The sequence below is a fragment of the Rhipicephalus microplus genome, chromosome 4 (genome assembly GCF_043290135.1).
Source record: "Rhipicephalus microplus isolate Deutch F79 chromosome 4, USDA_Rmic, whole genome shotgun sequence".
Lineage (NCBI taxonomy): Eukaryota > Metazoa > Arthropoda > Arachnida > Ixodida > Ixodidae > Rhipicephalus > Rhipicephalus microplus.
Genome location: NC_134703.1, coordinates 102,223,751 through 102,238,021, shown reverse-complemented (window position 1 = coordinate 102,238,021; position 14,271 = coordinate 102,223,751). Strand labels below are relative to the sequence as shown.

General features: G+C 41.1%; 1 protein-coding gene across 1 annotated transcript in view; it reads right to left on the bottom strand.

Moving 5' to 3' along the window:
• The window catches only part of LOC142814532 (uncharacterized), a 44,483-nt gene extending 31,465 nt beyond the window's left edge, over positions 1 to 13,018 (bottom strand). Inside the window, exons 1-3 of the mRNA XM_075893381.1 lie at positions 12,865 to 13,018; positions 10,846 to 10,897; positions 3,555 to 3,929 (exon numbers count right to left, since the gene is read on the bottom strand). Of these exons, the coding sequence (XP_075749496.1) occupies positions 3,555 to 3,929; positions 10,846 to 10,897 (427 nt within the window). The 5' untranslated portion in view covers positions 12,865 to 13,018. The remainder of the gene's footprint in view (positions 1 to 3,554; positions 3,930 to 10,845; positions 10,898 to 12,864) is intronic.
• Between the last annotated feature and the right edge of the window lie 1,253 nt (positions 13,019 to 14,271).

The following is a 14,271-nucleotide window of genomic DNA, read 5'->3' as shown; positions in this document are numbered from 1 at the left end:
CTGTGGAATATAACATGTAAAAAAATATAACTAAAATAAAACAAATTGGGTAATTACACAATTAGCTAGACACTGGTGAAAATTTTTTAATACGTTACTTGAAGTGAGACATAGAAGATAGTAAAAAAAAAGTGTATTGAGAGCACATACCCTAGAGATTCAGAAAACTTACTAGACTCAATTTTTGGGATCCAGGCTAATAACTTCATCAGTAGAAGTAAAAAAAAAATAAAGATACCGACAAGAGCGAACACTTAGCGAAGGAATCTACTCGTAATGTGCCAAACAAACGTTATGCTTGAAGGTGTTTTTACCATACGTGGCAGGTGCGGGAGGCGCAGGCAGATACAAAGAGCTAAAGGGTGACAGAAAACTAGTTTTGAAAGGAACGCCGCTAACTCAGTAAAAATGCCACTATATGTAATAAAAAGTATTTTTATCTAGCAAAACCACTGTCTTTTTTCAGTCGAGTATTTTTAATTACTTTGGTATTATTGAAGATCTATACAGCCCTTTCAATTTTATAACCGTTTCGTCTGTCGATCGGAACTGTGAACCCTAAAATAGTGGTAAATAAAAGCACTCAGTTAAACAGCGCATCCGCGTTCACGCCACCGATTGTTTTGAGAGTAGAAAATGAAGCATTCTCGCATTCTCCGGCGAAAGATAAGGTTTTGGGCCGTCAGTGTTGAACTAGTGATTGCTAGCGATGGCTAGTCGTTGCCAGCTGTTCGTATGCATGTGCTTATCTTGGTTAGTGGTAGCCACCAGGAGGATAATGAGATTATACGGCAACTTCTATCACTAGTTATTCCGTGCCTAATGAATGGCGGAACTGGGCAGCATTCTTTGTTTCTCTTGTGTTTTCCCTTTCTTTAACCCTCTATTTCTTTCCCGTTCTCTTCTCTAGTTTCGTCTGTGTTTTTGTGTATTTATGTCTACGTATTTCTTTCTTTCTTTCTTTCTTTCTTTCTTTCTTTCTTTCTTTCTTTCTTTCTTTCTTTCTTTCTTTCTTTCTTTCTTTCTTTCTTTCTTTCTTTCTTTCTTGTTTCCTTCTTTCCTTCTTTCCTTCTTTCTTTCTTTCTTTCTGTTTCTCGCTTGCTTCCTCTTCCAATTTTTATACGCGGTTTGTGTTCCCGAATTTCCCTAGCCAGAGACCTAAATTCCACACTTTATATCACCCTCAAGGCGCTTGAAGAGCAAGAGGAAAAAGTTTCTTCTTTGGCATTAGCGCGTGCTCGATGTGCTACAGCTGGCTATGCTATATACAGTTAGTTCTGCCTGCGTTACGCCGAGCAATGACGACAGCATAATCCCGGCTGCAGCGGCTGCATTTCCGATGGAGGCGGAAATGTTGTAGGCCCGTGTACTCAGATTTGGGTGCACGTTAAAGAACCCCAGGTGGTCGAAATTTCCGGAGCCCTCCACTACGGCGTCTCTCATAATCATATGGTGGTTTTGGGACGTTAAACCCCACAAATCAATCTATCTAATGACGACAGCATACGACAGCCTTTCTCCCTAAAGTGTTCTGCTTTTAATATTGGCTCGGACGGCGTAGTTACGGCTCATATTAAGCTACACTGGTGCTTATTGCTGCTGTGTCGATAGTGTTGACCACCAGTTCCTCATGACCGTGATGTGGTGGCGAAGGATGTCTCGTAACTGCAAGCTGTTTGGTAATCTTGCAAAATGCGTCCCATTTTTTGGCTAATGGTTCCTAGGTTAGGCCAGCACTCTAATGTTCACAAACTGTCAGTTATCGTTGACTAACCCTAGGTGCAGTGTGCATCACGTAGGGACCTCTCTGCACCAACGGGAGTGCTTACGTTAGGTCTCGCAATGACTACCCTTTTTGTGTAGAGAGTTGTAGACGGGTCTGGTAAAGCTTACGTCACGAACACAACTATTCAATTTCTTCAAAGAATCTGATGCATCTCGTAACACTTGCCTCTAAAGCCAGCAATGTGATATTGGTAGCTCTCGCTGACTACTTGGCATAAAATCGACTCTTTGCATCTGCCGGCCTTTTTTCTTTGCAGCAGAGTTTTGTTAAGCCTTTCTTTTCACTCATCGTAACCACAAATATTATAGTCTCTGTTTTTCAGCTGGCATCTGCATGTATATGTTAGACTTAATTCTTGTTTCCAATGTCTTCAAGGTATGTTTGGCATATTTGTGAATTCGGCCTGTGTTTTTTTTTTCGTGGTTGATTTTTAGCTTTGCCGGTATTTCTTTCTAATATCTTCAACTTGAAAGAATAGAGTGAGCATCACGACTAATTAGCCAAGAAAAATAATTTCCCGTATGTTTTCCTTGGCTTAACAGTGTCATAAAAACTAGTTATGAAGTTTTCTGCCTTCATATGCTCAACTTTCTCAGACTTTTAACGGTGCTTTATTTACCTATAGTGGCGTATTATGCTCTAAAACAACATATAAGAAAACTAGGAATTGAAGCTACATAAACGATTAGCTTGACTTCTATATTGGTCCTAGGAGGAATGCTTGCGTTCGTTACAATTAAATTTCTGGGCATTATTATAGTCTGTATTACACCTTGCTAGGAAGCGCAGCCACTATTACAAAGAACACACAACACAAGCGCTTGTAATAGTGGCTGCGCTTCCTAGCAAGATGGATCCTTACCAACTGGCCCGATACGATTGTTTACTGTATTACACCACGTGTGAACTTATCACTCATACTTATGATGTCGGATAAATTACGGCAGCCATTGTGAAAGCACATCGATATATATCTCATCAAAGCAGTGGTGGCTGGAGTTTACAGTGGCACGCGGAATGATGTGAGTACACTGAATGAGAAGTTCAAAAACAGCAGGGAGTCACATTAGAGCATTCTATTTCATTCTCGGGATAGAATGTACAAAAGTAGTTACCGCAGCGCTGATTGACGAGGACAGCGAAAAAAGATGCCTGATACGAGCGCTGAGTTCGTGCTAAATATTATACAAACAAATAGTGTGAGAAACTTGAGACTTATAGTGTAAGGCTCATGCTCCGCACCAGCGCACCTGTAAAATCTGTCCTAATTTTTTTTCTGATTTTTTTTCGCTACTCGACAATACAGGCCCACAGTCACAAATTTGTTTTCGTGGTGAAAGGACACCTGTTGGAGATATAGTCCTTGAAAACCCCGCATTTTCATTATTTATTCTCGGTAAAACATCCATTTCATCAGAATTACAGCGAAGGAAGCAGGAGAAGTAGGCTACCAGCACCCCAACCCCGGCAACGCCTTGACCTCAAACGCCCTCCTCCCCCCCCCCCCCCTAGAGTTTTTTCGCCGTGTTATACATAGCGTATGGTTACAGACCTGCGGCAATTTTATCACATTTCGGTACCTCACTAATGCTGGCTCACTGCTACGAAAAGCAGGCAAAAAATTCAAGCATCAAGAAGGGATTATTTTCGAGTAATCTTCATTGGTTTCGCAGAAATATTTGATCAATATTTAAATATTTTTTCATTTAAGGATACACATACTTGATGCATTCAATTAGCAACAATTTTAGAAATACAAAGCACTTACTTCTACTTTCCTCCTTGAAGTGTACAGAGAAACGTAAGTAGCCTGTGTGGACATTGGCGATGATACGGAAATAGTCGTTGTTCCAGCGCCAGCTGTTTTTCTTGATGACGTCGTAGTGGGCAACGCTACCACCAAGATCAAATGTGCAGGACAGAAATAGGTCGTTTTTTGGTTTCGGTGCAAACGTGTTGCAGGTCCCGCTTAATTCACCCTTTTTAGGCAGATTTAGGAGGCCATTATTTAGAGCAAAGTCATATTTCATTAAAAAGTGCCGGAATGAAAATGAAGTGTCTTCTAAAAGTAGACGACCGTCCTTTCGAGTACAGAAGAAGCTATCCAGCACATCTTTTTCTTTAAACTTTGGGGGCGTTTGACCTGCGTACGAAAAAAAAATGGAGATTTATTTAATTCAATTGTATGTGTGAAAGGTAGCCGTTTTACGTTCAGACATTTGAGACACTAGCACCTCATCGCTGCATCACTCTTCATTTGCTGAAAAATGCACGAATAAGTTCACACATTCATTATCAGAAAAATTGAATGACTTTTTGGAGAAATAAAGGAGAGCTTTGTTGATTTACGTTTCCGTACTGTGTCTAATCAAGAATGCGTACATCAGTCCTAAATACTCAACGTGTTTCGCAACAAATGATTCACTATAAATACAAAAGAATGACCCCGTATCTGCATGTTTCATTGCAAATTTCTTTCTGGAGAGAGTGAATGAAACGTTCTTTTGATATTCTGCGCCAGAAAATTCTGCGCTAAAATCTTGGTTGCACTGCGTCAGACATAAGCGCCGTCTGTCAGTAATCTTAGAAAACAAAAGGATAGCCTCTGATATAGCAAGCGCTCGCCGTGCGTGTGCAATCTCGGAGGCCATAACTTGTAGAATGCAAAGTAGCGGCTAGGTGGCAGGACCTTATCGTCTTAGCCAAGCGTAGGAAACACCCGCCTTTTCGTGCGTAGCATCGCATCGTCAGCGCAGCGTAATAAATGGTGCGGTCCTTAGAAAGCTAACCATAGGTTCATGGCCTACACACAGATAGCGGAAGGGTTGCTGTGTGGTCGGGTTGTTGTTACGTAACTTCACCATGAATCAGCGCGACTGCCTAAAGAATGCCCGACACACAAAAAATTCTCTCTTGTTTCTTCTGTCCTATTCTGTTTTCTCTCACATGTTCACCTTCACTCATGCTACATAAACGGCCAAGGCAGGCGCTTATGATCCTACTGTATTGTAAGCTAAGGCTACACACTGTTCATTTCAATCGTACAGGCTAGGGACCACTTGACATCAATAAAGAGGAAGCTAGCTTACAAACGCGTGGTCGCACTATAATGTTTTACCACTTTGGAGAGTAAGCACAGACTTTCCAGGGAAAATCATTTTTATTTCCGGTGCAAACCACAAAGCAGTGCTCGTTGGAACAAAGGATTGCCATCAAGTTTTCTGTGAAACTCGGCAATACTGACGTGGAAACATTTCCTATGATAAAAATTTTGGTGATGACTGTCATTCCTCACGTCAAGTGGTACAGCAGCACAACGCCTTCTTAAAATGTCGTAAAGAGCTAGCGATGAAGCCCGATAGCTACGCGCCAGTTCACACCATCTTTGTCGACTCCCTTCCTCGTCAATTCACAGCTGCCATACAATCCTAATAAGATTCCTCTAGACTTTCTTCTCTTTCCACGCTCGGAATCTCCCATGAAAGAACATCTTCTTAGGGTTGTTGATAAAAGGAAAGAGGCTTGCACCAAGGCTTTGACGGGCCTTCCCGAGATCTACCAGGATGCCTTCGACGACTGGAAATCTCACTGGAAGCGAGATATTGTCGTCGGAGAAGCCTATTGTGGAATATTTAATTGTGCGGCACTAACCTGCTCAACACATTTTTAACCAACGCATTGAAAGTACTTTTCATACATACCCTCTATGTTTAAATTAACTAGAACTTGCCACGTGCCATGTTCGGCTTGCGGGTTCACGTACCTTTCAGCTAGTATATTCTGTTTTAATTTGAGTATAACTTTGCTGTTAAGTAAAGAGACATTGCGCTTCTATTTTTATCTTTTTTTTTGCCCAAGGCATCACTAAGCCTAACAGTTAAATTTTTTTTTGGTAACAAACTTCCGTTGTGCTGTTAAATGACATTTTCATATCGGTGGTTCTGACCATGTGCATTTATTGCTAAAATAAGTAGCCTGGTGCAAATAAAAAGTAGTAGCACCTCTGGCTGACAATAAAGTTGTGCGAACAATAAAAAAAACAGTTCGTATAACTGATTGTCGGTTGTATACCATAGTTCAATTACTGTACGTTGATATATGATGTGCTCAGCTCATGCGTACAAACGCTCAATGTCATTTACGTCTTGGAATATTCAAAGTTAGATTTTTTAACTATTGTCCGGCAACAACTTCTCGGGCACTAGTACCATACTTTTTCGGCACCAGTAAGGCTCGGGTGAAATCATTAACTTTGGTGTGACAGACTCCATAGTTCTCTGGCTACGAAGTATTGGGGTATTATAGGTGAAGTAAGATTGAATACGGCACACTTAATCAAAGCGTACTTTGCCGTCACTGCAAGCAGACTATAAATAAATATGAGTAAACTTGGCGATGCCTATATTTCAGCAAGACCTCTGAAACAGAAACCTGACCCTTAAATCGCTGCTGCTTGACGCATTGTTTTGCGTTTATTTCCACATACCAGACGAATAATAAAAGCAAGCTGATGCAGCGTGAAGGTATTGCCTTTTCCGTCACTGAGATACCTTCTTGGGTCATATTTTTTAAACGTTAATAATGCAAACAAAGATAAATTGAAATTCGTTTTACCACCGTTCAGTACAGGCACACTCTTGCTGCTTGCTAAATAAATTTGGTTGACTCATGAACCAATTCACCACACCACGAGGTGGCAAATGTTACACTCTTTACTGACAGAGGCCAACCATTTGCAGAAAAAACCAACGTTAACTTTGACTTTTCTTCGTCAATGAACAGCCTGGTTTGCTTAGCCATTATTAACTCCGTATTGGCTGCATCAGTGGACGCACTTTTTGGCGCATATCGCGCTGTATTACGTAAACGGGTCAACGTAAAAAGCCAGGTCCGGCCCTCAACTTTCTTTTTTTTTTCACAGAATAACTACCATGAGGAATGAGCCCTCATCATGCAAACCTATAGTCATGTCGCTGGCTGATAGTTGTAGCCTTCCGAAATAATAATGCTAGGAGTCGGCGCCATGGCGTTCCTTTCTGTATATATTGTTTCCTCACATTTGATTTCAGCAATACCAACGCCAAACTGACCTGCCTTTTCCCTCCCTGAAAAAATGCTTGGATTTTGATGTTGTGGTTGTGTTCTGTTCGCGTAATACGGCAGGTTTCTCCTTGCGCAAGTTACTGACGCGACAGCTGGGACAAAACTTCGCCCAGTGTCTTTTGTAAATCCCTTTTTGAAGTGTCGCCATAATCGTTTGCAGATGCACGCGGCGGCCATCTCTAGCCGGCATCCCCAAAGCTCACGTCTATTACAACTTCTTTCATTATTTTTGTTCTTTCTTGCCGCGGCCCATCGCATAAGCTTAAAAGGGCGTGCCGTATGCCAACGATTTAGGTGAAATTCTCAAGGTCCAGACGCAGTTCTCTCGACGCGCATTGCTCTGGCTTTTTGCAGTATCATTAGTATTTAACACTATATTTTCATCTACCAAGAAGGCATTCTGTTTCGGTAACGTTCTTCAGCAAACCAAAAATAGTGTAACTCTACTCTTCATATCTGCAGTCGACTCGCAAAGACAATGTACCTACAACCACTTTTGCTTTCCCGCGTGAATTGTCATTGTGCAAAGATAAACTATATTTTCTACGAACTGGTCGTCTTATCAGGATGAAGTTAATTAGAATACTATATGCCCCATGTTCGGGTGCTGATATCGCGTTAGTATAGAACGAGTTGTGCTTTTTCATTATGATACAGAGTCGCCCTTGAAGCATAACAGTTGATGTCTTTGTGCGTATTAGAAACGCTTAAAAGCGGTTTCCACTTTCAATATGAATGGTGTATCAAGTGCATCTCGTACATTTCTAATAAATGCATTGTGCTGGTCATTCTGAATGTGCCTGATAGGCATGTGCAGACAATCATATTTTGTACTCTATCTGTAACTAGATTCCTGTCTGAAAGTGCTTATTCTAATAAATGCCACAAAAATGTAGAAATAAATGACAATCTTCAAATTGTACAGAACGAGCCTATAGCTATTATCGTCACGCAACAGAATATAAATTTTTCCCCTCCACTCCCTCTTTTACACTGTAATCAACATGTGTTGACTAAGCGATGCCAACTATGTACCCGATCTGTAACTAGTTCACTGTCTGAAGCTGCTTACGCTAATAAATGCCGTGAGAATGCAGAATTAAGTTACAATATTAAAATAGTACAGAACGAGCCCATAGCTAGTATACTGGCGCGTTCACGCTAACACAATATAAATTTTCTCTCTCCACCACCTATCTTACAGTATCATCAACATAAGTTGACTGGGCAATTATATATGTGTGTGGAAAGTTTATGTGGTCAAAGTGTGACCATAAGTACATCTTTGTTACTTCGTTAGCATTGAGATAGCAGATGCAACGAAACAACGTGCACGTATCAAATATATGTTCTCGTCACAGGGATGTTTTGCAACCAAACAAAGCTTGTTTGTTCTAACGTTGAGCGACAATGTCTGCAAACTGCACTTTCCATGTAGAAATACTGAAGTATTGCAAGATGCTGATTAAAGAGACAGCATAATTAGTGCAACAAAGGCATGCGCCTGATGGCAGCGCTGCCAGAAGAACAACAAGCGTGCAATGAATGCTACGCGACAAACACTTAGTTTGAACGTTATTTTATATAACCCTTCTCACAAAAACTTCTTCCTTGAGGCATTATATTAAGAAGCTCTATTTATTCAACACACCTATGTGGTGGAGTACTGCACAGGTGGAACTCTCAAATAATAATACTGAAATAGGACTTATTTCACAATAAATGAAACACCTTTAAAGTTGTAGCACATCAGCTATGGGGCCTTTTCCAAAAAGCAATACACTGGGCGAATAAAAAACATCTAACGGTAATTCGTGGTGCTCTATTGCATATGTAATGCATACGAAAATAGGTGTCGTTTAAGACTGTTGCATAAAAATGATAACAAAAGCGGGTGTCATGTGAAGAAAAGTGTGTGTTTAAAGGTCATTCAGTTCGAAAATCAAAAGGACAGTAGCATCATAGATCCTGCATTGTAGAAGGTTAAACCTAACTTTGTTTGGAAGAGATCATGGCAAAAGTGTTTTTCTTGATTGACATATTTGATTGTTTAACATTTGTTTGGCAAGCTGCACACTACTGCGTGAGAAGCTGTCACCGCATGGCGCTTTGTTCTCACCGTTTGTCAGACTAGTAGAACTTCAGCATTCCTACAAGTGCAGAAATGTTATATTGTGTGCCCGCTATACTCCTCCAACTCATCTCAACTGCCGCCTTTCCTGTAGTTTCTGCTCGCATATGCTGGACTGGTCGTAACTTCATGCTTGTGTTTAACATACACGTACATGTAGCGCACTGTAACTTTCTTTTAAACAGCCACCAAAGCTTTTCTTATGTGCTCGAGTTCATGACTTTAAGAGAGGGCAGTGAACTGCCTGATAAAGTTTTTTTGTATTGATCAAATGAAGGAAAGGTGAATATCTTAGAAGGGTTCATGTGAGTGCCCCGGCTGAGCTCATTTCATTTAAATCTCTTGCATTTATATTTGTTCATTTTTCTCTTTTTTAAAAGGTAGGCAATGTCGGCTTGTGCTTGTACAAGCTTGTTAAGATATATATAGTCATAAATGTTTTTGCGCTTTCTTAAGCTACAGCTGCAATTGCACGAGGCCCTTGCTGCAACGTGCAAGGACCTCGTGTTTCACCTCGGAGGCCCCGAAGAGACACTTCATGTTTTGTGTTTTACAAGCAGAGCTGACAAGACATTTTGTATAATAAATGATACCTTTACCATAATTTAAAGGAGGGGCAGAGGGTGTCCGAGAGAAGTTTGCTAAGCGTTATCTCATCCAATGAAAGCCGGCCCATTCCACTAGTTGGGGACGCATAAATGCGTTTTTACACAATAACCTTTACAGATACAAACTTTTGAGGCCTCTGCCGTTTTCAAGTTCATAAATGTATGTATTTTGCTTGCCATCTTACTTTAACTACGTTTGACATGTACACGCTAGCGTTCCTGTCATCACGAAGACTTATCGTCTACTGATTTGTTCTAGTTGACAAGGAAAACTTTTTGACAATAATCCGTCTTTTGAAAGCTTGTTGTTACAAACTTTTTGTGACAGTTTACGTGACGTGCACATCTGATATGTTTTCTAAATGTAATTTTGACATCGGAGTCCTCTGTTCGAAGAAAATATTCCTCATGTGGGCGAACGGAGGAAACATGCTCTGAAGAAACGTCATATCTGTTTCTCTCTTGGACCGAAAAATCTATATGATTCGACACCTACTTCAAGTGCCCAAACTAGAAAACTACATTGGTCACATAGTATTTTAAGCAACCGCTGAATTCATGTTGCACACTACCACTCTATCAGAAATAATGTATACCTATTAGGTAACTGCAGGAAATAGCGTGATGTGCAAGTTAAAGCAGCTAAATGATTTGCGTGTCGCTTCATGTATGATTTCATTAAAATGCTAAAAATCTTTCAGTTAAATATAAACTCTAACGAGCGCGTAGGATCTCAAGTAATGTTTTGAAACAACCGTGAACGGCTAACGCCAGTCAGTCTTCGTATAAGTTGATCATAACCCTCATAGTGGTCTAGACTATTGCATTCCGCCTGTTTGCTTGTGTCGTATGATACATAGCGCAGTGAGAGTATGGTAAACACTCACTGTTGAGTGACTATCAAGGTTATCAGAATGTACGAAACGTAATTAGTGCCAGTTTGTTTGCTTTTCTCACACCATCCACCAGCTTGCACACTGCTCATTATATATGAACAAGATTGCATTTCTAAACAATAATTCACTTTCTCAAAGTACATGAATTCAAGTTTGAGATCTGCGACTTGTGAAAAAGACATGAGAATGAAATACATGCCGCTCTGCATGACCTATACGAAAGCATGCGAAGGTGGAACCTCATGCCAGCTTGAATATGGTGATATATAATAATGACAAAACACCTCTTTCGCCGACGAAGTAAAGGTGAAAAATTCTTACCCAGTGCGATGGCGAAAAAAGCGGCGACAACGCAGAGCGAATTCGGTTTCATCTGCAACGGACAAATATTCGGCTTTTAACTTCTGCAAGGCTGCATGTTTGCCTAACCACTCGAACAAGTCAGGTCGAGCACGAAGAATAGACGGCATCACACAAGGGCAGATTCACGACTGGATGTGCAATGCTAGTATAATTTTACAGAAATAAAATACCGTGACTCAGAAGCAAGCAAACAAATGTTTAGACATCCGAGTGAGAAAACCCGTGACGCGATGAAGCGCCACGTGAGAAGAGATTGCAAGGACAATCCTCTATGCACCAAGGAAATGTTTGCTGTGTACCAATAATGACGTCTCGCTTAAGCACGTGTCACCACATTTGCTGTTTTTGATCCAGTAGGCTTCAAGAGGCGGACTTTTTCTTCCTTTACTGTCCAGTGCACACGTTGTGAAAGCCTGAAATCACACGCTGATGTATGCTTCGTCAAATATGTCTGGCGGGTGTTTTTGGATCTAAGCGAACGTTCTTGCAAACCGTCATCAAATGCACAGGCTCGTTCGGTCAATGTAATATATTCTGGCAGACTTGGAATAACATAAATCGAATTAGAGAGTTTCAGAATAGCGTACGCAAAGCTTTGCGTTTGCGTTTCACCGCACTACGCATGCGTCATACTCTAACCCCTTCCACACTCCCGTTAAGTGACTCCCGCTACGCTACGCCCACAAGCTTTTCGTACGCTATGCTAAAGCTCTCTATTCTGACGTGTGCGAGGCACTAATATTGGACTGCGTCGCACTGCCAAGCGTTGAGCGCTACCTAATTTGCGTAGCGAGGCTGTAACACTTACATGTTGCACTTGCACTACTTCGCAAATGCTACACGATTTCTCTGGGCAGCAAATATTCATTCGTTTGAGCCATAAGATGTGAACTGCTGTTGGAGATGGGTACTAAGTCGGTTTTTTATAGCTACTCATACAATCACTTTGTTTACAGTACACACACCAAACCGCACTAATCAGATAAAATACGTTTCATGTGGGAAATTTTCGGTTAATAAGGGGTCAACTGTCATTTATTCAAGCTGCTTACTCGTGCCGATCTCTTTTATTGGGGAACAGAGAGCAATGCAGTGTTCTCTAGAATATTACACGAAGTTTATTGTAACATCATGAGAATGCAGTGACATGGTTAATAAATATTACAGAAGGAAGTCCTGAAGTGAACCCTGTCAGGGGGACCTCCTAGCGATATTGTATTAAAAGAATACAGGGCAAATGGTGAGGACAATAAAGTCATATTAGAAACACTGAATTGAAAAAAAAGAGTAATAAAACGAAAATAAACTTGGAACTTCATGTAAAAACAAGAAAAACAAGAACAGTACGGAAAAGGAATGATACATGATAAAACATATTGACGTGAAGTTTATGTACACAAGGCATAAAACAATTTACAAAGAACAAGAGAGAGAAGATGAAATGAAACTGCTATAAAAATGGTCAAGAAAAAAGAAAGAAAACAAAATGAACTGAAATGGTCAAGAAAAAGTGGCTTGCAGTTGAAGTGAAAAGCACTATCTGATCTGTGAATTTACAACACCCTGAACTCGCTGCAGCTTTGATAACAATGCTGGTTCGAACTTCACCTAAAATGTAACATTATTCGTCAAGATATAAGTATCTTTCGTGTAAGCAGTTTCGAGCAGCTGGGCTTATCCAAGTGTACGATTTTGCGTGTGCAGTTGGGCGCGTGCGCGTGCGGGTGTTTGTGCGCGAGTCTGCCACAGGGAAAGCTCTGCTGCACTGCGTTAAGTTGAAGCACACGTTTCACAAACGCTACATGAAAGATAGTATATATTTATTACGTAGTATTTGACTGCAGCAGTTGGCAAACGCTACGTGAAAGCTACGTATAATATTTGATTGCAGTAGTGAAACCGGTAAGCCCAGAATAACGACTTAAATGCGAAAAAAAAACTAACGAAAAGCTAATATGACTTCCAGTACGTCCTTACCACAGGAACTTGTCTCCTGGATTACTGCGTTCGGTCATCAGTTCTGGATCGTCTCTTAAACAACTTTGAGCAAAATAATAAAAAACAAGTCTGGTACCACTAAATTAGTGTCCTTTAGACAAAGAGAACCATAAGTGGACATATTCTGCATAAGATTCTTGCACTGGCACAGACGGTTTTGAGAAGATTATAAAACCTAATGCGTTTAATGAAGTCTGTTGGACGACGTCATCACTAACATTAAGCAGGAAAATTCTGTGAAAATGCTCATTGAACAACTCGTTTGTGACAGTACTGCGCGTGTTACTTCTTGACAAGGACACACGCTTTACGTCAGTCACTTCTTTGTTGCAAGGTGTCTTAATAGGCCATCGTAGTTTATGTCCACAAGGCTCGCTCAAGATGTCTCTCCTTGTTTATGCTGTCAGCCTTGATGCGGCGTCCGTCAGAAGGCCCTTTCTTGGCAGCCTTATAAAGTCCGAAACATGCTGCTTCGACAATGGCATAGGGTGCTGGGAGTCTGACCTTGACTTTTGAAGAAACTCGCTCGTCGCGTGCTTCAGCGCAATCTCTTCGTCGAGGGCAGTGCCTACTTTCTAGTCGCTCTGTGTTGCTACAGTCACTATACTCGGGGACAGCATTCAGTGGCGATAGAGTGAAAGGCATGAGTGCCCGATAAACTGGTTTCAATTTGAGCTTTGGCATGACAGATGAACGTTTGCTACAGTTCCTTTCTCTACATGTGCTCCCTGGCTGAATGCTTTCAACCATGATCTCCGAGCATGCATGCATACTAGCCTGCATGCTCGGGGATACTGGTTTCTAAGTAGAATTAAGGCAAATGTTTTGTCCAAAATATTAAATTATTCTATGCAGTGTCTAGAATACCATTTAGTTTGTGACGTTGAGCAGTGACTGAAATATTTTCAGTGCTGAAGTTTTAGGGCATGAACTGTTATGTAAACGCTTCTAGAAAGAAAAAGTGGCGCCTTTAGCGTGCTTACATAACGTGGGCGCGATAAACCGAAGAATAGCTCACACACTCTGCCACGCGAAATGAAATACTGTTTGGATCACTATGAGCGCGACGGCCCCAAAGGGTACCATTGGCCCATTGCCCACGCGCTCCGCGTCTCGGAAAACGTTTAGTGGGGAGCGGTCGCTGGAGAATCCACGAATCTTGTGCTTTGTCCCCATCCCTGTCCATTCCAGTCGCTGTGATGATCACCGTACAGGCATGCGGAAGTGTCTCAAGATACTGGTGGGAACCAATGGAAGGCGTGTCAACCAGTTCATGGTTGTAAAATGTCACGTTTGCTAAACATACACAATCAGCGCCAGTTCTTAAGCTTAAATAAATGGTGATCTACCATATCACCAGCAATCACTAGATTCTGAAATCGTTAA